This window comes from Equus quagga, chromosome 13, assembly GCF_021613505.1.
Source record: "Equus quagga isolate Etosha38 chromosome 13, UCLA_HA_Equagga_1.0, whole genome shotgun sequence".
Taxonomy (NCBI): Eukaryota; Metazoa; Chordata; class Mammalia; order Perissodactyla; family Equidae; genus Equus; species Equus quagga.
In genome coordinates this window covers 79,691,090-79,716,643 of record NC_060279.1, presented here as the reverse complement: position 1 = coordinate 79,716,643, position 25,554 = coordinate 79,691,090, and the positions used below count along the sequence as shown (strand labels likewise).

The 25,554-nt window shown below is 63.0% G+C and overlaps 2 protein-coding genes across 3 annotated transcripts; one reads left to right on the top strand and one right to left on the bottom strand.

Moving 5' to 3' along the window:
• The first annotated feature begins 1,947 nt into the window (after nucleotides 1-1,947).
• Nucleotides 1,948-3,288, top strand: SLC22A31 (solute carrier family 22 member 31). The gene is given in 5 exon segments (XM_046682063.1): nucleotides 1,948-1,952; nucleotides 2,329-2,393; nucleotides 2,512-2,658; nucleotides 2,661-2,732; nucleotides 3,119-3,288. Coding segments are annotated over 5 exon segments (459 nt in total).
• A 1,385-nt stretch (nucleotides 3,289-4,673) lies between these two features.
• On the bottom strand, nucleotides 4,674-24,307 carry CDH15 (cadherin 15). Of its 2 annotated transcripts, none has more exons than XM_046681548.1 (14): nucleotides 24,184-24,307; nucleotides 16,056-16,214; nucleotides 15,705-15,860; nucleotides 14,483-14,627; nucleotides 11,043-11,203; nucleotides 10,514-10,642; nucleotides 9,763-9,948; nucleotides 8,630-8,883; nucleotides 7,779-7,921; nucleotides 7,388-7,624; nucleotides 6,881-7,120; nucleotides 6,656-6,792; nucleotides 6,244-6,405; nucleotides 4,674-5,313 (listed from the first exon to the last, which is right to left on the bottom strand). In XM_046681548.1, the coding sequence occupies exons 1-14, from the start codon at nucleotides 24,223-24,225 to the stop codon at nucleotides 5,113-5,115; spliced, it is 2,352 nt and encodes a 783-aa protein (XP_046537504.1). In that variant the 5' UTR covers nucleotides 24,226-24,307; the 3' UTR covers nucleotides 4,674-5,112. The 2 variants fall into 2 exon arrangements, with proteins under 2 accessions (XP_046537504.1, XP_046537506.1); XM_046681550.1 differs by lacking the exon at nucleotides 24,184-24,307 and adding an exon at nucleotides 22,220-22,324.
• Between the last annotated feature and the right edge of the window lie 1,247 nt (nucleotides 24,308-25,554).

The following is a 25,554-nucleotide window of genomic DNA, read 5'->3' as shown; positions in this document are numbered from 1 at the left end:
CCCTTTCTCCGTCCGTTCTGCTTCCATCACCCCTCCTCTGTCCCCCCTCATTCTTCTGCCCTTGGTCTACTGGGGCGGTCAGTACTGGGGGTCTCATTTGGGGAGTCAACCCCCTCTTGTCGGACGGCGCAGCAGATGCACAAGTATGCGGCAGGCCAGGCCTAATGGCTGAGTCTGAGGCCCGAGGGCTGCCCAGGTGGGGGCAGCGGCGGGGAGGGGAGTTACGCTGAAGGTATGAGCAGGTAGGCACCAGGTGGTCAGCACAGTGTGGAGTCCACTTCAGTGCCACGGACACTTTGACCAGCCCGTGGCTTCGGGCTGCGTAGGCGTGGACGCTGGGTCCCCAGGACACGGGGCTTTCGGTGGAGGGAATGAGTTGGGGAGGGGCAGCTGGCACCTCCCGTCCCACCCTCCCGCAGGCCTGCGCACCCCGCCTCCCTCTGGGCAGCCCCTGCCCGCAGCCCCACCCCACCCCCGGAGGGTAGACCCTGGTGTGGAAACTGGAACAGGGTTGCCACATCCCTGCCAGGCCTGGGTGGGGCCCTGAAACCACTGGGCCTCTGTGCTCCCGTCATGTCTGTTCCACCGCACACTTGCCCTCCTGTTTGGTGTATTGATCCATCAGCACCCCACCAGCTTCCACAAACGGTCGGATTTTGAAATAAAAACTCTGATGACTGGTGACCCCAAAGGGTATGTTCAGTGTGGAGAGAAGGCCCCTCCTGGAAGAGGAGGTGGGGCGGTCCAGGGCCCTCGGCTGGGAACAGCGGGTGAGCACAGCCTGCAGCCCCTTCAGAGTAGCGCGTGAAATGAGCAGGGAAGGGAGGGGGAGTGAGGCCCTGGGGCCCTGGGCACAGCAGGTGGAAACCAGGGACCGCCAGGGGCCAGCGTGGAGGGGTGGGGAGTGATGGCTGGAGAGAGGCAGGTGAGACCCCATCCAGACTTGGGGCTCTGTGTGCATATCCTGGGGACCCCATAATAACCCCTTGGGGGCTCAGACCAGGAATTGTTCCAATTCCGTGCAAAGACCACCAGAGTGAGGAGAGCACACTGTGTGACCTTGAGCAAGTCCCTTGCCCTCTCTGTGCCTCAGTTTCCCCTTCTCTCCAGGGGGAAATTGGAGCAGGACACCTAGAGCCCCCTTCCAGCCTGACATTCTGGGAACTCCAGTGAGGAGGAGGGGGCGAGTCCTTGCTGGCCAGCAGGTGACTGGTGTCCCCCAGGTGAAACCTGTGTGAGGACAGCTGGAAGGTGCCTCTGGAGCAGACCAGCTGCCTCCTGTGCTGGCTGCGGTCTATGTCCTCCTGGTGCGGCCGTGGCCAGTATGGCGCTGCCCCTTACCTTCTGCCCTGGCAGCCCTCCCCTCGAGCCCCTCAGGGTCCAGCTAGACTCCTGAGCTGACCTGACCTGCATCCACGTGTGGCCCCTGCTGCCCACGAGATGTGGCGTCCCTGGTGCTGGCCACGGGCCTGGGGGCCAGCAAGGCCCTGGCTGCCAGCTTTCCCACCCGCTGGCCCTGTGGCTGCTTCATGGGGGCCTCCCTCACCCTCTCCATGGCTCTCGAGTACCATGGGGGGCCTCTGGGGGCGCCCACTCGGGCCAGGCCTATCCCACTGGAAGGGGATGTCAGGTGGCCCAAGGGCCCTTCTTGAGAAGGCGGGAGAGACACCGCAGCTTGTGAGCTCTGCTGTTTGTGGGCAGGCCCCTAAGCTGGCGTGGGCAGCAAGTTGGCCTCAGATGTCCAGCCTCTGGGCGGGTCAGCGACTGGTCCCCATAGCCCTGGACAGAACAGGCTCCAGAGAGGCCTTGGCCTCAGGCCATCTGCGTCTGCTCAAGCCTGGAGCTGTGCACCGTCCCCCTCCCACCGGGTCTTCTCCCTGGGGGCCACCTCTCCTCGGCGGTGGGCTCACACGGCTGCCGCCTTCTGCGGGGGATTTCTGCTGCTCTATGGGGTGAGTGTGGGGGAGACTGGTCAGTGGCTGCTCTGTTGGCCACGTGTGTCACCTCCCTCTGCACCTCCATGCAGCACCAGGCACTTGGGGGTAGGACAGGGACACAAAGCCACTGAATGTCTTGCCCCCCCTGGGTCCAGGAAGGGGGCGCTAACCCCTGCCATCCCTGCAGGGAGGACCCGTGGGCATCCTTACCTCCCCCCTGCCCCGCAGGTTCCCAGCTCTGTTCCCTGGTCTCCCTGCTGGCTGCTGGCCAAACCAGGAAGGTCCTGTGGCACTTTGTGGCAGCGGGACGTGGACCCTGAGGACAGCTCAGAGGAGAGCTCCCTGGACACGGGTGATCACCAGCGAGGGGGAAGGGAGGCCTGGGTGTCAGAGGAGGGAAGAGAGGCGTCGCCCAGAGACACGGACTCATCCTGGGCTTCAGTTCACGAGGAGGGGAGGAAGCAGGCAGGCTAGGGGCGGCTGCACCCTCCACCCTGGGGTGGGGGTTTGGTCACTGTTGTCCCTGGCTCAGGCTGGGCCCAGAGCTTCGCCCGGCCTCCCAGGCTGATGAGCAGGGACCTCAGGGCCAGCTTCCTTGGCAGTCTGTCCCTGCGTGAGCCCACCTACTACCAGCCCTAATTCCTGGTGGCCGGCCTGGAGGCAGCGGCCACCGTCTTCCTGCTCCTGAGGTCTGATCACTGGGGGCGCCACCCAGTTCTGCTGCTGGCACCTTGGTCATGGGCCTGGTGCCCCTGCTGCTCCTCGCCAGGCCCAGCATGAGCGTGGGCCCTGCAGGCTGATGGGGTCGTCGTGTTTGGCCCAGGGTCTACCCCATGGCAGGGGTCCTGGGATCAGCCCCCTCCTGGGGCCGCATGAGAGAGGCACAGAGCACAGGAGACTGCTGTTCTCTTTACTCTGTCCATCTCCCCACTGTGCACCCAGGGAAACTGAGGCCCAAAGAGTTAAGGGGTCAAAAGGATCCTCTGCAAAGGGGCTGAATGTAAGGGTCTGGTTTGGATGGGGGCAAGCTGGAGCACCTGACCCCCAAGCAGAGTGTGCAGACGCAGGCAGACAGGTCGAGGAGGCCAGGCCCACGCGGGACCCTGAGACGTGGACGACTGGAGGGCAGGCCCTGGAGTGGCCTGGCGTGGGCAGCCTGGGAGTCCTTTCTGTGTCCCTAGACCTGGGCTGGACTGTGTTGTCCCTCTCTGTCCTGGGGTTCTGGGTCTCCCAGGCCACGTCCACCCTCAGCAGCTTCTTTGCAGCTAAGGTCTCCCCGACAATGACCAGGGGGGCTCCAGGCTGCCCAGCCACACGGCAGGACGTGAGGTCCTGCCAGCCCAGTGCCTGAGGCCCCAGCCCACTTGGGGGCAGGCAGAAGGGAGGCGCGACCCCCGTGCACCTTCCTGGCTCCGTTCCATCTTGACCTGAGTTCAGATCATCTTCCTGGGTGGCGTGGTGGACACGGCCCTAGGAGGGTCTGGACAACAGCTCAAGAGGCGAGGGGGCAAGGGGAGGCGAGGAGATAGAGGCCTGGCGGGGGTGGGGGAGTGATGAGCCAGCCCCCAGAGAGGGCAGAATTCCAAGGAAAAAATCGTCATCCGATTTTCCAATGAAAATAACGAAACTTGTTCCAGGGCAGAGAAGAAAAGCTTTTCCACAAAAATTATGAGTTTTGTTTTCCTGGCCCCCCCATACCTTTGGTTCTGCTAAGCACTGGCCCCTCCCTGGGTCACATGCGTGTGTCCATGTGTCCATCTGCGGGGGGCCGTCTGTCTCAGCTTCTTCCTGCGCACGTGGTCTTTGCCCGCCCTGTGTCCTGTCGCCTGCCCCTGCTGCTGCCTCCCACATCCACCGGCCACACCTCCCAAAACCACTGCTCCCAACCAGCAGCCCCCACGAGCCAGGACACGGACGGCAATCAAGGCCCAGGGCACGGCTGGTCCAGGCGCAGTGACCACACTGGGCAGACACCCCCTCAGATGGCCACGTCAGTGTGGGCGGAGGCGTCTTGGGAAGAACTGCGGGGACAGCATGAAAGGGGTGTCCCCACTGCGCCCCTTGCCCCTGGGTGCCCCCCAACGTGTGGAGGACAGAGGCGTCCATGGAACTTGGTGTCCTTGCTGGGTCCTCCCTCAGGCTGCACCCCGGTGTGACCACGGGTCCACTAGGGCCAGGCCCACTGACCCCATCTTCTCAACAGGGTGCCTGAGAGCAGTGTTCCAGGAACTGAGAGTCCACCCCTTGTCCAGCTCAAGCCAGTTGAGATCAACTCCTCAACTGGGTCTGTGCAAATGCCCGGTAGGTGACCCTTTTGATGTCAAGGGGAACGAAAGCCCCACCCCAGATCTTGCTAAGGCCACCCTTCCGTGAACACGCGTCCTGTGCAGAGCCGTGAAGCCTGACTGTGCTGGCGCGGATCATCAGTGCTCTCACTCCTCCTCACCTCCAGGCATCCATCCCACACTTCCGACCACCTGCCCTCTGCCCCACGAGAGCTGCCCCAGGCCCTGCTCAAGGAGCCTGAGCTGAGAGCTCTTGCCGCCTGCCTCCTTGCAGGTCGACCTCGTGATAAAGCGGTTTTCTCTTCTCACAGCTGATGCTGTGATAACTGGCTTCTTATCCCATTGGGCAAGAGAGCCCCATCTTTGTTCAGTAAACCCGGGGCTGGAGGGGTTCCTTCTGGTGCCCCCCCCCAGCTGTGTTTGCACCCCCTCCCCGCCCCCGCAGAGGCCCCAGGCTGGAGAGTCAGCATGTTTTAATTCATGTCTGCCCACACTGCTCCCTTTCACACACATGAGGTCCTCGTGGGTGGGAGATGAGCTGGGCGTGGGGCATCTGACCCCCGTGGAAGCGACTGACAGCAGGCCTGTCGGCCCTCGGGACACTTCCTTCTGGCCACTCCACTCCAGGCTCTGTCCCCGGGACTCTGTCCTCCCCTGGGAGAGGCATGCTGCCCTTCGGCCGCCTCCACAGAGGTCAGCCGGGTCTCCCGGCCACACGACCAGGTGTTGGTGTGTCCAGTGGGGCCCCTGTGGTCAGACTGCATGTACTGGGAGGACATCGTCCCCTGTGTCCAGGTGTTTGTGCCCTCAGCAACGTGGGTGCAGGTCCCCAGCAGGAAGCCCCCTCCCCTGGCCCAGGTGGCCACTGTGTCCTGCCCTCGCTCCAGCCCTCAGGGGGGGCCGTACAAGTCCGCCAGCCGTGCGAAGCGGGGTCCCCAGTCCCGGAGGCAGGTGTAGTCTTGGTCCTCGTCGCCCAGGCTGGACAGGATGGAGCTCAATGTCCCAGCCACGGAGCCGCCCCCCTCGTAGTCATAGATGAGAGCCGTGTCGTAGGGTGGGACGCTGGGGTCACTGTCTGCAGCCTCCAAACCCTGTGGGGAGGCCCAGGAGCTCAGGACCGTACCCTTGCGGGGGGCGCTGCAGCACAGGGCGAGGTCAGCCTCCTTGTGGCGGAAGGGGAGGCCCCGAACGGACAGGAGCTGAGGGGTGACCTCACGAGGATGGCTTGGAGGAGAGAGAGTTCCCCGGGGCCGCCCTCCTTCCTTGGGGTTAGAGCCCCTCGGCCCCTCCCCCCGGCTTTGTCCTGCCCCAGGGCGGGTCCTGTTTTCCAAGCTTTCACAAATGGTTCTGTGGCCACCACCTGTCCTGCCACCTCTCTGTGCACACCTCGCCCCCACAGTACTGCACACCCTCCTAACCAGGACCTGCATGGGGCCTGCTCCTCGCTGGGCACCTGGGGGGCTTTTTCTGAGCCAGAGGGCTATGTGTGCGTGCCACTGGGCTCGCTAGTGAGAGGTCACGTGTGCTCCTTGACATCACCCAATTGGATTTCCCGCATTCCAGGCATCTCCCGTGTTGGCTGCAGGAATCACTGATGCGTCCAGAGGGACTAGTGTGGACGCCCAGGTTCGGCTGATGGCTGCACCCCCACCCACAGGGGACACTAAGTCTCTCCTCGGCCAGCACCCCATGGAAAGTGCTCCGAGCAGACTCCAAGCAACTCCAGCTCAGCCAGGCCCTGCGTGACCCCAGGCAGGGGGTTGCCAGCCTCCTCTTTCCTCAGATTCCTGCCTGTGGCCCGCGCCTGCCCCACTCAGCAACTGGGTCCTCAGGAGCTTCCCAGAAGCTCCGCCAGGGTCCCCAGCGGTAAGGCCACTCCCCGCCGACAGCTCACCTACAGGGATGGGCGCACGTGCAGGGGTACACGGGCTACATGGGGTACACACAGGTACAAGTGTGTGCATATATATGTGGGTGTGCATGCATGCACGGGTGTGTGGCCCTGATCCCCAGGCACCTACATCATTGATGAAGTCGGCAATGTCGGCAGGGCTGGTGGGCAGCAAACGGGGCGGCGGGGGCCGTGCTTGACCAAAGGGGGCATCGCGGCGCAGCAGTGGGCGTCCCAGAGGGGTGCCCAAGGTCCCTGTCGGGTGGCGCAGCTGGCTGATGTCGTAGGCGTCCTGTGGATGGAGTGTGTAGAATTCAGCCGTGGGTGATCGCCATGGGGTTTCCATACCAGGCACCTTCTGGGATGGCCTGATGGGGCCCTCTGCTCGCGTGGGACCTAGGGTGTGGGAGGAGGCCTGTGGCCTGGCTCCTGGGGACCCTCCCACTGCTCTGCACTTCCACATTCCTGTGCCCCCTCCCCAGGCCCCCCTCCTCCTCCCTCCCTTCATGGGGTCCACCCCTCCCCTTGCCCTCCGCCCTCACCTGGTCCTCCTCCCCGCCCCCCTGCTCATCATAGTTGAGGATGTTGTCCCGGAGGTCGTCTTGCAGCCCCGGCAGAAGCCCCTTGTCCCACGACCGCTGCCGGGACCGTGCGACGAGGGCCACGGGCAGCGCAAGCACTGGGCGGGCAGACAGAGCAAGGTCGGCGTACGGAGGGGTGGGGACTGTGGTGTTGGAGGGCAGGGGTCCTGGGGCGGGGGCACTCACACAGCAGCAGGATGACGCTGGCCAGCAGAATGACCAGGGCACCCAGACTGAGGCCGGCACCCCCTGACCGCAGCGCACTGGCCCCGGGCAGGCAGGTGCCGTCTTGGCCGCAGCGGCACACGGTCACGTTCAGGAGCTGCTCACGCTGCTGGGGCGGCTGCCCTGAGTCCCGGAGCAGCAGGCTGAGGCGGTGCAGCCCCTCCTGGACCTGGTGTCTCAGCCGCAGGCGCGCGTGGCTCACTGCGGAGGGCGCCCACGGTCAGCAGGGGCCCCACAGCCCATCCCACCTCCCATGTCCCCTCCATGCCCTGTGCTGCGGGTGGAGCAGCCTGATGGGTGGGGTTCCCGAGATGCTGGGCCTCAGTTTCCCCATCCATGCCCTGGGCATGATAATGAATCCCTGCCCCATCTGAGGATGCACTGCGGTGGGTAGCAATGGGACCACAGTGTTGACTGCATCCCCAAGTCCCAGGCTCTGGCCTCCTGGGGGGCCCTCGGGGAGCTCACCGTTAACCTGGCTGACACTCCAGTTCCGGGCCAGCTCTGGAACCCTGGGACTCAGCTGGAAGTGGAAGGGGGCCCCATGTGGGGGCAGGTCTTCATCCACAGCACCCAAGACAAGGCCGGCGCCCTGGTCTGGCTCACTGCACAGGCTGCCAGACGGTGAGGACAGCTCAGGGGCATGGTCGTTGACCTCCAGGATCTCAATGGACAGGGTCCCAGTGGCTGTGCAGGGCGGGGAGGCTGCAGGCAAGAGAGGCCTGGTGGGTTCCTACCCCTCTGGAGCCCACCCACCCAAGTCTGCTCAGTGGAGGCTGCACTCCCAGCCCGCAGGCAGCCGCAGGGAGGCCCAGCCTGCATCGGGAGCCCTGGAGCCCAGCCACGGCTCAGTGCTCACCATTGTCGTGGACCAGGATGATGGCCCTGTACCAGCCATCCTTGAGGAAGGGCGACGCTGGGCTGAGCACACGCTGGGTCTGGACCTGGCCCGTGGCTCCGTCCACCTGCAGCCAGTCCTCAGGGTCGTAGTCCTTGGAGTAGCTGTTGGCCCAGGAGAGGAAGAGGGGACAGGGTGACCCTGAGCCTAAGCAGGACCCCAGACGTGTGGTCACACATAGACACACACACATAGACATGCACACACAAGCACATGCATACACACATCCCCCACATACATGTACATACACCACACACAATGCACCCCCACACACATCCCCTCCACGCAGACGCACACCCGTACTACACCACACACACCCACACACACTTGCCCTGGGCTGGTGTGTTTTCTGTCCCATTGACAGATCAAGAACCTGAGGCTTAGGGAGGGCCGGGGAGTTGCCCAGGGCCCTGGGCCACTGAGTGACACAGCCAGGATCCAAGCCATGCACACAGTGGAGACGCGGCCAGCGCTGGGGGTGAAACCCAAGATCCTGATGGCCAGACCCACAGGAGCAACAGCTCCCCTGAACCGATGACTCAGACACTCAGGACAGCTGGAACAGCCTGTGGCCATGTCATTGTGTGTCAGCTGGAGCCCCACCCTGCCCTAAGGGACAAAGTTGCATCAGCACACACGCATGCGTGCATGGGGCTCGAGACTCCTTGGGCCCCCATGACGCACACAGACAGATGAGACCTCCACCCTCTGACCTGAGCCTCAGGGTGCAAGGGCTGGGGCACCCTCAGCTGTGCCCTGGCCCTGCTGGGCGATGGTGGAAGGGGCCCCACCCCAGGGTCCGCAGGGCCCACCTGAGTCTCTGCAGCTGCTGGGTGTCCGGGTCTTGGGCAGCAAAGGTGGCCACGGGGGTTCCTGCGGCCGCCCCCTCGGCCAGGCTGGTCCGCAGAGGGTTCTCCTGGAACACAGGCGCCTCGTTGACATCCCGCACCTGCACGTGGACCCTGGCCTGGCCCCGCTCAGCTCTGGGGGCGGTCGCCTGCAGGGGGGCCTCGTTCTGCACCGCCACTTTGAGGTCATACTGCTCACAACTCTCATAGTCCAGGGGCTGTGGGGGGAAGCAGAGCAGGCGGTCCACTCAGGATCCGGGCCCAGCTCCCATCAGGGCGCCGGAGGCGGCCATGGGGCAGGGAGAGCCCTTCCACAGTGGCACCGCCGCCCCTGGGTCTGTCCTGAGAGCCCGCACTTTCCTTCTTCTTTTTAGCCTTGGAAAAGTAAAAACTGTGCAGGATAAAAAAGCACCAAGAATAATGCAAAAATGATAAAATAAGTGCTTGTCACTCAAGGTGAATTTGTAGTGTGGTCACTTTTGTGTCCCGTGGTGGGCGGTCCTCCCAGGGACTCATGCACACATTGATCTGGGTGTCACCAAGAAAGTATGGCAGGTGTGGTTACATGAGCCGCTACAGCCAGCGGACTTCAAATGAAGACGATCGTCCTGGATGATCTGGGTGGGCTGCACCCACAGCTGAGAGTCTTTAAGAGCAAGACGGCGATTTCCCGAGGAAGTGGGAGTTCTGCTCCAGACAGCAGCGTCCGAGTCCCAGCTTCTGCCCTGCAGCCCGCGGCCCGCAGCCCTGCCCGGCCAGCCCCACAGCAGTGTGAGCCATGTCTTGCAATACAGCTCTCCATATCTCAATATCTAAATCATCTGTGTGTGTGTGCACGGCTGTGTGTGTACACGCATCTCCTGGTTCTGTTTCTCTGGTTTCACACCTGGCTGGCACAGGTACAGGCCGCATTTGTACACGCAGGTTACATTCGAAAGTGGGAGAATGCTGTAAACGACATGCATGCTCTCTCTGGGCCCGCAGCCCCCATGCTCCCCAGCCTCTCAGCTCCACCCCCTCCCTCTGCTCCTCCCCGAGGACAGGCAGAGGGCCCCAGGGGGTGAGGGGCACCCTCCTCAGCCGTGCACCCCGCTCACCTTCACCACAGACAGCACGCCCTCGTTGGTCCTGGGGTCCGTGCGGATAGTGAACTGCCCATCGGGGTCACCCTCCAGGATGGTGAACCTGGCCGCCCAGTTCGGGGAGCCTGGCAGGTCCCTGTCCTCCACCTGGAGCCGGCCCACGTCCACTCCGCTGATGGCCTCTGTGGCCTCCATGAAGAACTGTGGGAGCCCCGCCCCAGTGGCCCGCCAGAGTTGTTGGGGTGGGGAGACGGGGTGGGTGAGGCCCTGGGTCCATGGGGACACCAAGGCCCGACCCTCCCCACCTCCCCACAGGGATGCCCTCCTTGCTCCTGCTGGCTAACTCTGCTGCCCACCCACTGTGGTCCTCCAGGTCTGTCTGCCTCGTAAGTCGCTACCCTGCAGGAACCCCGGGAGCCCCTCTTCAAGGCTCAGCTGCAAGCCAACCCTCCCACCGACCGTGCTGCCTTCTCCTGTTCCATCCCACACAGCGAGGCTGGGAGGATTCCCCCACTGCCCCAGGCCACAGAGGGGTCCCCCTGCCCCAGGGCCACAGAGGCGTTCCCCTGCCTGCTCCCCCACAGCTCCTTCTGACTGTTCATGTGTTTGTGAGCACCCGCCTCTGCTGACCCCTAACGTGTGTTTCTGCACCACTCAGGCAGGACGCCCAGACTCCCCCCTCCACAATGCCCCTTGTCCCCACCAGGAGCCTGAGGGGGAAGGGCAGCTCGAGCAGGGCCGGTGGGGGTGCGGGCAGTGGTGGCACCTCATCCCTGGTAAACGCGGGGGCGTTGTCATTGACGTCCTCCAGGGTTATGATGGCCAAGGCAGTGGCAGTGAGACCGTCTCCGGACATGTCCGCCACCTGCAGGGTCAGATTGTGCACGGCGACCACCTGGGGGCAGGGTGGCAGGGGTCAGGCGACTCAGGCTCAGGGCCACGGCTGCTCGGCCATTCAGGCCTGTGGGCTGGACAAGGAGCAGGCCACCCGCGGCTCTGGCCTCACAGGGGAGCCCCGTGGGCAGCAGAGGCCGTGGGGCTCCAAGCCCTGCCCTGCACCCAAGCTCTGGGGCAACACGTGCAGCCTGGCCTCTCGGGTCCGCCGGCACTGCTGTCAACCCCAGACTCTGCTGCGGGGGTCCCGACGGAGGAAGAACGTGCAAAGGACGGACGGGGCAGCTGTTACTCCAGAGCATGAGCAGTCGCTGTGGGCCCGAGAGGTGCGGGCAAAGACGGGCCGACGCGACCCTGGCTGCCCAGGCCTGGCCTCCCGGGCGGAGCAGTGGCGGCCTCACCTCGCGGTCCAGGCCCACTTGCACCGTGCGGATCTCCCCCGTGTGCTCGTGGATGCTGAAGAGCTGGGGGCCGCCTTGCTCCAGGATGGAGTACCGCAGAGCCGCGTTGTCTGTTTCTGGGTCGTCGGCATCTGTGGCCTCAGCCTTGGTAACGTAGGTGCCTGGGAAAGATGCGGACGTGTGGGGCAACACCCACGGGGGTCAACCCTACCCCCAAAGCGCGGCTCACGGTGCCCCTGTGGCCACCACGCACCGTCCAGGTCCAGCCTCCGCAGCCTGTGCAAACTCGACCGCCCGAGGCTTTGGCCTTGTGCTGTTTGGGGAGGAAGGGACTCGCAGAAACCTGAGTCACCAAGAGCTGACACCCATGTCTCCTGCCAGACACCAAGACAGCCGGCAGGGGCTGGGCACTGGGTCAGACCTGGTGGGCCAGCTGGAGACCCTGGAGCTGGCACTGGCCCTAAGCCCCGGCCCTGGGGAGACAGAGGGTGTGCCGGCACGCTGAGTGGGCACCATCCTCAGCCCCACCCGCAGAGAGAAGCAGCCACGGCCGGACCTGTATTCTGGGGCAAACAAGGGGAGAGGCCCAGGTCGGGGCCCTGGCGCCACTCTGGACCCCAGACTAAAGCCAGAAGGAAGGCTCTTGGCAGGCATCCTCTCACAGGGGCACAGGAGAGCTCTTCCCAACGGGCCTTCCGTGCAGCCTAGGACTGAGCAGATGAGTAAACACATCGGGGGGCCGGGAGCCAGGTTTCTCACCATCCGAGAAGGGGCCAGAAGGGACCCCACCGATCTGGAGTGCAAGCGAGGGTGCCAGCGGGAACTCGTGACGTGTAATGAAGACAGACATTAACCAGAGACGTGCATGAGCACACACCGCACACCAAATAAGGCGGTGTGCACGCACACTCACACACTCATCTGTATGTACACAGGCACATCCCCAGCTCTGTCGCTAAAAGAGCCGAGACAGTAGCCAGTCTGATGAGTCCCCCATTGGCCAAATGTGGGCAATCTGAGCATCAAAATAATGGTCGTAAAAAATTATAACCCACTGAATGAAGTACAGCACCATGAGTCCACACTAATGTTAACAACAAGATACAGATGCGTGAGGAGAGGTGAAAGTTCTGCCATATACTGGAAGCCAAGTGATAACGGAGAAGGATGATGGGTTCAGAAAACCACCATCAGAATAATAACTGATTCAGGCAAGACCATCAGTGATGCTAAAACTGGTGGGTGGAAGTTTGAGGAGTAAAATGATATTTGCACAGTCTCATAGCATCTTCCACAAGACACCTGCTAATTACAAAGGGAAAAAATAAAAAAAATCCCCGTGGAGAAGCCTGGCAGACAACCCCCCTCAACCAGGTGGATCAATCAACATCTCCAGCAACAGGACATGTGTGCCTCCTGATGTGCCACGCCGAGGAGGACACGCATCACTTCCGTGGAATTCCCACCCAAAGTGCAGAAGCCGAATCCAATCACACAGTCCACATTCACAGATGATCTTCAGAATGACAGCTTAAACGCTTTACGTCCGTGTCACCACCAAGGAGGTGAAGGACTGGCACACTGAGAGCTATAGAACAGCGCTCGCTGAAAGAAACTAGAGAGACATAAATAAACGGAAACACACCCACCTTCGTGGACTGGAATACTTAATGTTGCTGAGGTGCGAGTAGCACCCAGAGTGACCTACAGACTCAGCGCAGCCCCTGTCAGAATCCCAAGGAGACAGATATATTGTTTTGCATAAATAGAAAATCCATCCTAAAATTCATAGGGAACGTCAAGGGACCCCGAATAGCCAACCAATCTCGAAAAAGAACAAAGCTGGGTGACTCACATTGCCTGATTTCAAAACTTACTCCAAAGGTGCAGTAATCAAACAGTGTGGCACTGCCGTAAGGACAGACACACAGACCAGTGGAGCAGAGTGGACAGCCCAGGAAGAAAGCCTCCCAGATATGGTCAAATGATTCCTGACAAGGGGGCCAAGGCCACTCAGTGGGGAGAGAACAGTATTTTCAACAAATGCTGCTGGGAAAGCTGGATCTCCACATGCGAAAGAGTGAAGTTGGACCCGTACCTCACACCATCTTCAAAAATTACCTCCAAGTGGCTCCAAGACCTAAAACTATAAAACTCTCAGAAGAAAACATAAGGGCAAAGCTTCACAACACTGGATTTGGCTATATTTCCTGGATATGCACCAAAGGCACAGGCAACAAAAGAAAAATAGACCAACTGGACTTGATGAGCATTTTTAAATTGGTCATCAAAAGACACTGTCAATAGAATAAAATGACAACACACAGAGTGGGAGAAAATATTTGCAAATCACGTATCTGATAAGGGATTAATATCCAGGTTATACAGAGAACCCCTAAAACTCAACAGCAAAATATCAAATAACCCAATTCAAAAATGGGCAAAGGACTTGAACAGACATTTCTCCAAAGAAGATATATAAACGACCAATAAGCACATGAAAAGATGCTGAACATTACCAATCATCAGGGAAATGCAAACTGAAACTACAAGATGCCACCTCACGCCCATTAGGACGGCCATCAAATAAACAGAAAACCACAAGTATGGTGAGGAAGTGGAGAAACTGGAACCCTTGTGCTCTGTTAGCGGGAATGTAAAATGGTGCCACTGCTGTGAAAACAGTATGGTGGTTCCTCAAAGAGGTAAAAATACAACTGCCAAGTGGATCCAGCAACTCTACTTCTAGGAATACAGACAAAAGAAACGAAAACAGGGTCTCAGATCGATACTTGTACATCCTTGTTCAGAGCAGAATCATTCACAAGAGCCAAAAAATGGAAGCAACCCAAGGGTCCATTGACGGATGAGTGGATAAACGGAAAGTGGTCCATCCATACACTGGAATATTTTTTTTTAGATTGGCACCTGAGCTAACATCTGTTGCCAGTCTTTTTCTTCTTCTTCTTTCTCCCCAAAGCCCCCAGCACATAGTGACGCATCCCAGTTGTAGGTCCTTCTAGCTCAGCCATGTCTGACGCCGCCTCAGCAGGGCTGGACAAGCGGTACTAGGTCTGTGCCCAGGAACCGAACCCACGAAACACTGAAGCAGAGTGCACGAACCTAACCACTCAGCCATGGGGCCGGCCCCATAGAATGGAGTATTATTCAGCCTTAAAAAAGAAAGAAATCCTGACACCTGCTGAACTGTGAGTGAACTCTGAGGGCATTATGCTGAGTGAAATAAGCTAGTCATGAAAAGACAAATACTGTTTGACTCCACTTCTCTGGGGCCCTAGAGAAGATAAATTCACAGAGACAGAAGGTAGGATGGTGGGAGCCAGAGGCTGGGGAGGGGCGGGGGAGGAGTGTTCAGTGGGTGAGAGTTTCAGTTTGGGAAGACCTAGGGAGAGGGAAGCTGGGGATGGCTCCCGCCTCACCTGGGACGGCGCCTTCCAGCACCCGGCCCGTGAACACCTCCTGCCGGAAGACGGGTCGGTTGTCGTTCTGATCCACAACCACAATCTCCAGGTCCGTGGGCTCCTCCAGGGCAGATCCTCCCAGGTCCAGAGCAAAGGCCCTTAGCTAGTCAAGCAGAGAGCAGGGACTGGCACTGTGGGCCCCAAATTTCAGTGGCTCCCATGAGGGGCATGCAAAAGGGACAGCAAATGCAGACTCTGTGTCCCTCTGAACACCAACTTGAAGGGTGCAAACCAGCCCAGGGCAGGGCGCACGGGGCAGATGAGACCTCCCCAGGAGGGGGCTGCTGCCTCAGCCCGCAGGGCGCCTCGGTCTCCCCCTCTGGCCTCCCCCCCAGGAGCTTGCAGCTGTGTCAAGTGTGACTGAAGCCGCGCTCTCACCAGCGCTCCTTCTCTCTCCCTTTCTCTATATGGTTCTGGCACCTCTTGAAGTTTACTTTAATTCATCTGCATACATGAAAATTTAAATTCAGCTGCCTCCTATCCTTTTGGAGAGTGGGCATGATATAATGTCCAGGTGAGAACATGCTCTCTGCTAACTTCGTGTAAGGGGACCGCAGGCGGGGCGCAGGTCACTCTGTCTGTAGGGAACGCAGAGGAGGGTCCGGGCTCCCCTCCTTGGCCTGTGACTCAGTCTCCCTCCCGCTGCCTCTCTCTCAGACCTCACCACCCCAAGGCCTCCAGGGGCGGGTCCTGTGGTCCAGCCATGAGAATCAAAGGGCAGCTGTCGCTGGCATTTGCCAACACTGTGGGATCCTTCACCACACCCCGTCCCCACCAGCACAGCCGGGCTGGGGAGAACTGGCCGTGGCTGACGAGGGCTGCGCCCGCGTCCGGGGGCGTAGTCCTCCCGGCAGGACCGAGCCCCTCCTCCCCCCGCCTCGGTCTGCCCAAGCTCCTCTGCTTCGTGGGAACGCAACCCTGACCCGCTTCCTTGGGCTGCAAGTCCCAAGTCCCTGACTCCGCCCCCCCATTAAGGACTTCTGCTCTAGCTGGAGCTGCAGTCTGGCTGAACGTCCCCAACCGCGCCGGGAGCCGGCGGGCGTGGCCGGGAGCCCGTGGGAGGGGCCTGGAGCCCGGTGGGCGGGGCCGGGAGCCCGTGGGCGGCGCCTGGAGCCGGTGAGCGGGGCCGGGAGCTGGTGCGGGGAGGGCCCTGGCCTCCCCCAGCCCTCCGGGGCCCCACCCTGAAGCGGTCTGTCTTCTCCCGGTCCAGCATGGCGTTCAGGGACACCTTCCCCGTGAACTTGTCGATGGAGAAGACGCCCCGGGGCTCCTCGTCCACGCCCGGCCCCTGGATGCTGTAGATGACGCTGCCTAGTTGTTGCTTGTCCGACTTGATCTGCGGGAGCAGGAGACGGGCTGGGGAGGCGCCCAGGCCAGGGCTCCCTCCCTCTCCGCGGCCTCGGCCCCTCCCCCAACTGGGGTCAGGGGCGGCTCGGCCTGCAGGCCCCAAGGGCGTCCGGTCCTAAAGCAAACCCAGCCCCTGCTCTGCCGGGGCCTCCCCTCGGCCCTCGCCAGCCCCTGGGCCCCTCACCTGCACCAGTGGGTACGGGAGGCGCTTGTGGTTCTCAGACACACTGATGGGGGGGATGACCCAGGCTCTCCGCACACGGCCCAGCGCGGGCGCCCGGCGCCAGGGGTACAGGGTGCTGGGCTTCCTCAGTCCGGGGAGCTCCAAAGACAGGCCCAGGCTCTGCAACAAAGACACAGACAGCTGTCCCAGAGGGCGCACCCCGACAAGAGCTGGAGCCAGGCAGCTTCCCCGCAACCGCAACCGCTGGGAGTGAACCGCCCCTCCCTGGAGGGCCTGGAAAGGGAGAGCACCGTGCCCCCAGCAGCCCTGTGCCCCAAGCCTGGAGCCCCTAGAGGCTGGTGTAGGTCTCCTGCCTTGCCTGGGAGCCCCGGAGCCCAGGGACCAGGAGTTGTTGCAGGCTCTGGTGAACCTGCTGGCTGGGAACTGACGATGCTGTGCCCCCATCTAGCTCATCTCCCTGAGTGCCAGGCACTTCCCCCAGGTGGCCCAGGTGAGGGTCAGGTGCCGGGGCTTGGGGGTATCAGGTGCTCAGGGGGCAGAGAGTGGCTCTTGCTCCCCAGACCCTGGGGCGGGGAGAGGAGGCCGCATGGGAGGCCGAGTGATGAGTAAGCACAGCTGCTGGGAACAGCTGGGCTGGTGGGGCCCCTCCCCAGGGACCCTTGTGGGTGAAGCATGCCAGCAGGGGTGGGGCAGGCTGATCTGTGTGTGGGGGGTGTCTCTGGGCTGGGACAGTGAGGGGTGACACGTGGCCATCCCAGGACTCCTCTCAGCTTGAATTCTCGAGGGTTCCTGGAGATGGACCAGGCCTAGGCTTTTGTCCCAGGAGGCCTGGGGAGTGGGGAGGAAGCAGCCGCCTCAGGTGCCCCACTCAGCCCAGGGCAGGCCTCCCTGTGGGGTCCTGGCCCGGCTGTAGAAGGGCCTATGGGGAGTGTCTGCAGGGGCAGCCCCATGCCACTTGTCCAGGCTGCTTGTGGGATGAAGGCCCAGGCCCCAGACGTCCAGGATGTTAGGAGCGACTGAAAACACCGCGATCCCCAGTGCCCTCTGAATTTGCCATGCAGGCTGCCCAAGCCATGGGGGAGTGTGCAAGGCCCACGGGGGTGAGATGGGACAGGGGACCCAGGGGCCACTGAGAGTGACATGGTCGGCACAAGGGCAGCGTGGAGGCATCTGGACTCTCCGCAGCACGCCCCACCCCCAGGAGTGGACCCCCACCCCCGGCCTACGCTGTTTTTCTCCCAGAACTGTGGAACCAGGTGGGACTTTCACCCCAATATATTAGTTCCTGGAACGTGGGGACACTCACACGCTCCTCCCTCCCTCTCCGCACGCCCAGGGGACTGGGGTGTCCTGTGTGTGATGCCCCCCTGAAGTCGCAGGGTCCCCAGCCTGTGGGGCTACAGACAGAGAATGGGGAGCACATGATGGCCATGCTCCCCCACCTCTACCCTGGGCAGGTGCACGCAGACACACCCCAGACCCTGCCCCAGGCCAGGCCACCACTACTGGCTGAGCTCTGTGAGCAGCGAGCAAGAGGGAGGGCCCAGCCTGCTGAAGCTCTCCCCAACCACTGAGGGGGGAAACTGAGCCCAGAGAAGGGACCCAACCCGCGAGTCAAGGGCAGAGCTGGCAGCTCCCCTTGGCCTCCAGCCCTGCTTTAAATACACGGTTTCTGTACTGGCTCCTTGGTTGGGCATGGGCTGGCCTGAGTGTGGACTCAGGCACTGTGGCCGGCTGCGCAAGGAGATACTGGGGCCTCACGTTCCCCGCATCACGAGTGAGGCCAAGGCTGGCGCAGCTCTGGGGCACAGAGCCCGGCTGGACGTGGCCAAGGGCCATCAGGGCCCATGAAGTGGGGGGCTCCACCACCTGCTGGGACCCAGCTGGGTTTGGCGGCAGGAGAATGTGAGCCACACCCCCACCCCCTGCATTCGCAGCTGACCGCTGCCCTGCCCTCCTCCAAGCCCAGGCAGAGGGGACACCTCCACCCCGTCCCCTTCCAGCCACCAGCCCTCTGTGCTCCCAGATGGCCCTGGGAGTGGTCTGCCCCCACCCAGGGTCTCCAGGCCCCTGGCTCCCTCTGGAGGGGGCTCCTTTCCAGCCCAGGTGGATGGGGTGGCTCCCAGGGCCCCTCTGAGGGGGGCCCACGCTCCCTGCTGCCCCTCTCCTCCTCACCCTCCAGCTGCCCACCCCCAGCCGCCCGGTCCTGCTGACGTCCCCTAAGTTGTCTCTCCCTCTGGCCATGCAGTCTAGGGGGGCTGGCATGGGATGGGTGGGCTGGTGGCCTCAGGGGAGGGGCAGCAGTGACAGTGCATGGTGGGTGCTTGGCCGGGGTGGGGGGAGCCAGCCAGGAGTAGGAAGGAGATAACAGCTCAGCCAGGAGGCTGCTGTCCTGCCCGAGCCTCTGGCCCTCTCTCTCCTCCACTGCCTCCCCGTTCCGCCCAGGGTTCATTCTCTGTGCCCAGGGGAGGCACAGTGGGCCTCCAGGGCAGCCCACAGTGGGTCCCTAGGGCAGCGCACAGTGGGTCCTCACACACTTTGTTGACAGAACAGCAGTAAAACGACCAAACTAAAGCCAACGCCCCTGGTGGCCCCAGTTCTGGAGTCCTCCTCCCGCCACCTCCCCTGAAATGCCAGGGCGTGTTCCCCTGCAGGGCCTGGAGTCCCAGTGGTAGCAATCCTGTTTATAGAAAGGACCATGCGGCTGGCCAGGCCCCCATGCTCCCCGACAGATGGCAGCGCTGGCCTCCAAGCAGCCTGGGCCGCTGGGGTTTCTCGCCAAAAGCACTTGAGCACAAGCCACTGCCAGGTCAGCGTGGTGTTCCTGCCAAGTGCAGACCTGCTGGCCCTGGTCACAATGCCAGTGCGGACAGCTCTGTTCCTGAGCTGGGGTGGGGGTGGGGGGGAAGCACCAAGCTCAGCACCCTCCCTGGCCCTCCTCCTCTCCATCTCTCCCTCCAGCCCCTCTCTCGGCCCTCAGTTCTCACAGCCACTAGGAATGGGTGATAAACACCTCATTTCACAGCTCCCCAGAATGAGGCTCAAAGAGGCTGAGCATTTGCTCAAGGCCACACAGCTGGAGAGCAGCAGAGCTGAGAGCCACAGGGAAGCAGCGTCTGAACTTCCATCTCTCGGAGGAGCCCAGACACACAGCAGCGCCGCCCTGACTTCAGCTTGGGGGGGTGGGGTAGAGGGGGCAGGGCACGGGGCGGGGGACAGTCCGACCATGCTCCTTGACCTCAGGCTCTGGGAGGGACACGCTCTGCCCTGTCTAGCTGCTGCCACACCTGGGCCGGACCCCATGCCCCCAGCCTGCAACAGAGCCTCTGGCTGCCCCCTCCCTGCCAGTGGCCTCGCTGACACTCAGGACGCCCACCAGCCTGGCGCAGGGCCCGTGGGGTCGAGGCACAGCCTGGGCGTCCTGGGTCCCATCTGTACATGGCCCAAGTTCACGAGGTCAGCAGAAGCCACAGAGCCTTGGCAGGGGCCCCTCGCCCAGATCAGAGGCTGTGGTGGGTGGGGTGGCCGGGCTGGGCCACAGCCAACTTCCGGTCTGGGGGACCTTCTCAGTTGGTCTTTTGTCTCCCACCACACCCTTCCCAGAGGACGTGGCCGCCTGGGGATTGCAGGACATCTGGTGCCCAGACAAAGCCACATGGGCAAAGCCAGTTCACACAGACCCTAGCACATGGACAGAGGAAAAAGGCATCCTTGAGTGGGCATGTGTTCACAGACGCCATCTGCCCACTCTGTCCCACACTGGGCCGGAACCAGCGCGTGCCACGGACCCGGCGCCCTCAAGTGTACACCCCCACGCTCCTTCTTGGCCCTGTCTGGAAGACCTAGAGACACCAGGGCCACTGCCCCCTCACAGGGCTCCGCCCCAGCCCTGGCACTCAGCTGCAAGGCTGCCCAGTAGCAGAGGTGCCCACCGCGGGCGGAGCACTGGCTGAGAGCCAGGAGGAGTGGCAAGCGCATTGCACGCAGTGGTGCAGAGGGGGACATGGTGCGCCCCCTGTGCCCCCCAGGCGTGGGCAGGAGAGCGCCATCCAGCTGCAGGCTGCCGCCACCAGGCCCTGAGCCTGCGAGCAGCTGGCCTCCTACTGCCACGATGCTTCTCTGGCCTCAGGGAAGTTCCCATCCCGCTAGCCGGGCCATCAGCCTCCGCCGCTCAGACCTCACAGGGCGGAGGTCCCGCCACTGTGCAGGTGCTGAGGGGCAGGGGTGCTTCAGGGCAGGCTGGGGGTCCAAAGCTTAACGATGCGGAGCATCTCTGGGATGAGGAGGGGGGTTGGTAAAGACAGGGATTCTGTGGGGGCTGGCCCCATGGCCGAGTGGTTAAGTTTGCGCTCTGCTGTGGTGGCCCAGGGTTTTGCTGGTTCGGATCCTGGGCGCGGACGTGGCACCACTTGTCAGGCCACGCTGAGGTCGCATCCCACATGCCACAACTAGAAGGACCCACAACTAGAATATATACAACTATGTACTGGGGGGATTTGGGGAGAAAAAGCAGAAAGAAAAAAAAGAAGATTGGCAACAGTTGTTAGCCCAGGTGCCAATCTTTTTTTTTTTAAAAAAAGACAGGGATTTCATGAGTCTACCCCAGACCCTCTGAATTAAAACAGCCAGGTGGTCCCAGGCGATGTCTTATGACGAACCCCCAGGTGATTCTTGGGAGCCCCGGGAAATGGGCAGGCATGGGGCTGAAAACTGAGACGTCACGGTCAAACAGCCCTGACTGGGCTTCTGCCCCACAGGAAGTCCCTCCACGACCCTGGGCTCTGCGTGTGGGGGACACCAGGGCAGCAGCATGGTTTCTGTTCAGGAGCAATGGACGGAAAGTGCCCTGCCCCTGGGGGTGCCTGCCAGCAGCGCCCCCCGACCCCCGTCCCCTCAACCCCTGCAGGTGCCCGTCCTGCCTGAGAGCCTGGGGGCGGCTGCAGAGCTCTCTGCTTCTCTCCACCAGCTGTGGTGGGTTCAAAACAAGGAATTACAAGGCACGACCCATCTCCCTGGGAAAAAAGCTGGGCACGTGGCTGGAGGCCCCTCCACCTGGAGATGCTGGTGACCAAGAGGCCAGGTGGAAAGTGAGGAGATCCTGCTGCCTGTCCTGGCACTGCCGGCCTCTGGTGGCCCCCTGGTGAGTGGCGGGCAAGGGGCCTGGGCTTGGGCTGGACATGTGCTGACTGGGGCCCAGCTCACCCACCGGAGCCCGGTCCACGGTGTGCGTCTTGGTTGAATAAAGGGGAAGCAAGGGTTCTCCATTAGCGTACCCGCCCAGTGGCGTCGGGCAAACCTTAAAGCCCCTTGCGGATGCAGCAACGGGCTCTGGGAGGTGGTTCCAGGGCTGATCCTACACTCTGTGTAGGGACATCTCTGCAAGGTTGCTTCCGGTCCTCGGTGTCTCAGACATTAGGAACCAGGCGCAGGGCCTGTAGCCTGGTGGGTGGGGTTTCCTTGGGCACAGCAGAGGCCCCTGGTCTGGACTCCCCGCAAGCTTCCCAGGTCTGAGCCCCTTCCCCTCAGGCTGGAATCCGGCCGCCCTGTTCCTGGACGGCCTGGCAGGCATCAGGCACGCCAGGAATGGACCCAGCTGTCAGCCTGGCCCCGAGCGAGCGGCTCCTCCACACCCTCCAGCTGCTGCCGGCTTCAGGGGCGGGATGGGGGTGATGGTGGAGGGCGGTGGAGGGGGCAGCTGTTTCCTCCACCCGCCCCTCTTGCTGAGACACGCTCTGCCACACTCAGTCCACCCCAGGCTGTCCTGCCCACCTTGGAGGGGACGGTGGTCCAGGCTTCCCTGTTCTGCCTCGGGCGCTGTCACACTAAGGTGGGCTAGTAACCCCACCCGTCCTGGAGGAGATGGTGTGTGTCTGTGGAGAGTGCACTGCCCCGGGGGTCTTCACACTTTGCAAAGCTCCTAGGAGTGCGGCTGAGCCCTGCTTCCTCCCAGGGACCGTGTGGCTCACTGGAGCCCTCACAGGCTTGGGGCCCCTCCCAGCAGGGTGCAGCTCAGCCCTGAGGCATCCCTGGCCCCCCACCCCTCCGCCACCCCAGAGGGGGTGGGGTCCCAGGGACAGGCCCAGCTGCTGGGGACGCCGTGGGCACAGGGTGAGAGGACAGACGGACCAGGTCTGAAGGCACACACTCTGAGCCCCCTGGCTGACCTAGGGAACACAGGCAGGCGAGAGGAGTGTGGATCTGTGCAGAATCCTGCCTCCGGGCCCCAACTTGGGGCCGACTCCAGACAGCCCTGCTGGACCCCGGCGGCTCTGCCTTGGGGGCTCACGGAGGTGGAGGAAGGAGTGTCCAGGAAGCAGCCACAGGACCCAGGCATCTGGACAGCAGAGGACGAAAGTCTGAAAGCTGAGCTGACTGGGGGCTGGGCAGAGTCCTGACAGAGACATATTCCCGTGGACCCAGGAGAAGCTCCCCTCACACGGGAGCTAATCTGAGCCACACCAAGCGCAGGAACTTGAGGAGCCAGGTCCCACGGGCTGGCCTCCCCAGCCCCCCCCCCCCCACTCCCCGCCCCGGCCCAGAATCCCCACAGCCTCCAGCTGTCTAGGGGATGGCCATCCTGCAGTGACCCTGGAGGCAGGGAGAGCAATCTGAGAGGATCTACTCCACTCCCATGCAGCAGGGTCCTCCTGGGGCCTGGGGAAAGGTAGACACCCCCAGACTCCAGGAACGTGCCCACCCAATGCACTGGGTGGGGGTGCTGAGGGAGAAATGCTGTTCTCAGGGCAAGGAGGGGGTACACCGGAGGCACAGAGCCTCTGGAATGGATCCCAGTGTGGGGGCATCCCAGCCCTGCGGGGGGCCTCTAGCAGAGGGCTGGAGGGGCGCAGGCCGTGGGCAGCCAGGCTGTGCTGGGCGGAGGGCGACCATGGCCGTGCCGGGCCAGCTGGACATGGGCCGCTGAGGCCCAAGCTGTGGGGCGCTGTCTCCGAGGGGGGCAGTGGGCGGACCCAAAGCCAGGGGTGGAGGTGGCTGGAGCCCTGGGGCTGGGTGCCCCTAGGGGCTAGCTGCTGGAGATCTGGCTGGCGGGCACCTGGTCAGCTGCCAGGGGCTGAAACCTGAGCTGGCCAGCCAGAGCTGGGAGGGCTGTGGGAATTACGGGGACTCAGGAAGCCCCTGTGGTGGGTGCTAGAAAGCCCCACTCCCCTCGCAGCGTCCAGCGCTGCCTGGCTGGCCTGGAACTGTAACAGCGATCACTGATTTGGGGCCCTGCTAAGCCCTTAGGTTCAGTACCCATCCAGTCTGAGGCCTGAGGCCTGAGGCCGTCCGTACGCACAATGTCTTGATACTAGCCAGCCCCAGCCCTGGCCTGTGACCCTGGCTCAGCCCAGTCCCCTGAAGGCAAGAGCCCACTGAGGCCACAGAATCCACTCCTGGGCCCAGCCGGGCGCCTGCCCAGCAGCCCAGAGCACGAGGAGACGTGGCCTTGCCCAGGGGGTGCCCCCGCTGGGGAGCGGGGCAGCCAAAGGCCTGTGCTTCCTTTCACGCATCCTGCTCCCACTGTGACACGGGGCCAGGGGGCTGGGGACCCGCAGGGAGTGTGGAGGGCGGCGGGCTGCCTCTGCTGGGACCTGGCTTCGCTGGGCACAGGGCACTCCCAAGGAAGGGTGTGCTCCTGGAGGGCAAAGCCTGCAGCTGCCCCTGCTGGCCGGGCACATGGAGGGGCTCAGACTCCACCCTAGACTGGCCAGGGTCATTTGCCAACTCGCCTGGGGTGTCTCTACTCCTGGCTCCCGGGGTCGGGGGCGGGGTGCGAGTGCTCCTGCCGCTCCCCCTCTGTTCCTGCCCCGCCAAAGACTGACTGACTACTCCCAGACCTCGGCAGGCTGAGGGGGCACCTCCGGAAGGAGGGGTCGGCCTGCCAGGTTGTCTCCCAGCGGTAGCACTGCTTGGCTCCCTGTCCGGTCCAGGCCGAGAGGGTTACACTCGTCTCTGGACACCCGCCCCCCGGGGCGCAGAGAGCCCTGGACAGTGCTGCCCACCTGACCCTCCCGGGCCCCTCAGCTCACGGGCCCCCCTAAGGCGGCGGGGACCAGTGGTTCCGGGCAGGCTGGGGCGCCCCCCTCTCCCAGCCGTCCCGGACAGGGACCCCGTGCGGCGCTGATGTTACCTGGGCCAGCAGCCCGAGGGCGAGCAGGAGCGCGGCGTCCATGGGCCGGCGACGGGCGAGTGTCTGGCCCCGGCGGAGCGGCGCCTCCTGCTCGGACAGGACCCGGGATGAGTGACAGCGCAAGTGTGCGGCCAGGCGGGGACCGGTGAGCGACAGCAAGTGTGCGGGGGCGGGGCCGGGGCGGGGCCTGTGGGCTGAGTGACAGCACGTGTGCGGGGGCGGGTCGGGGCCTGGGGCCTGAGTGACAGCACGTGTGTGGGGGCGGGGGAGGGTCAGGGCCTAGGGATGAGTGATAGCGCAAGTGCGCTGGCAGGCGGGGACGAGTAAGTGACAGCAAGTGTGCGGGGACAGGGCCGGGGCGGGGCCTGACTGACAGCACGTGTGCGGGGGCGGGGCCAAGGGCTGAGTGACGGTACGGAGTGGGGGCGGGGCCTGGGGGCTGAGTGACAGCACGTGTGCGGGGGCGGGGCCGGGGCTGAGTGACTGCACGTGTACGCCAAGGAGGGGACAGGCCAGTGATAGCACGTGGGAGACCGAGGGCAGCTGGGCTGGCGTTGCCAGGCAGCTGTCCTGGGTCGCAGGCTCCCAGGATCAGCCGGTGGAGCAGAAGGAAGCCCGTCAGAAAAGGCAAGATGGGTCCGGCTGGTCTAGGGACCACAGCGGACTCATTCATTCATTCATTCATTCATCCATCCATCCATTCTTCATTTGGCTGGTCCCTGAGCTCACCCGGCGCCTCTGCCTCTGGGCGTTTGCACTGGCTGCTCCCTCTACCCCGAATGCTGGGCCCGCTGTCCCGAGGTTTGTCCTTGTCTGAGAGGACCTCCTCGGCCCCCTCGGACATTGCCCCTCACCCAGCACTGACCACATTTCCGTGTTTGTTCCCCATCTCCCACTGGGTAGAGCTCCCCGGCTGAATGGTTCCCTGCTCTCGCCAGGGCTAGCACGGAGGAAGGCCTGGGTCAGCTGTCCTCACCCCAGCCAGAAGCCCTTCCTTCCTCTGGTCCCCTAGTGGCCTGAGCTGTTCGGTTAGCATGGTACCGCTCTCCTCCTGGAGACCCTGCACTCCCAGTGTGCGTGTGCATGTGTGTGTCCCTCAGCACCCTCCCATGCCCAGCGTGCAGTAAGGGGGTGGAGAGGGAAGGAGAGGAGGCAGGACCATGTGGAGCCAGAGGTGCTCTGTTCTGAGCAGGAGGTGTCGGCAGTAGGGCTGCTGACCAGCCCCGCTGGGTCTGTGGAGCCCGGGCCCTCTGCTCTCCTCTCCAGATTGCACGCGGCCAGCCGAGCAGGTGCGGCACCATCTGTGCCCTTGGCCTGCCTGGAAGGAGGCCGGGCTGCCTGCAGGAGGCTCGGCAGCAACTGCATCCCTGG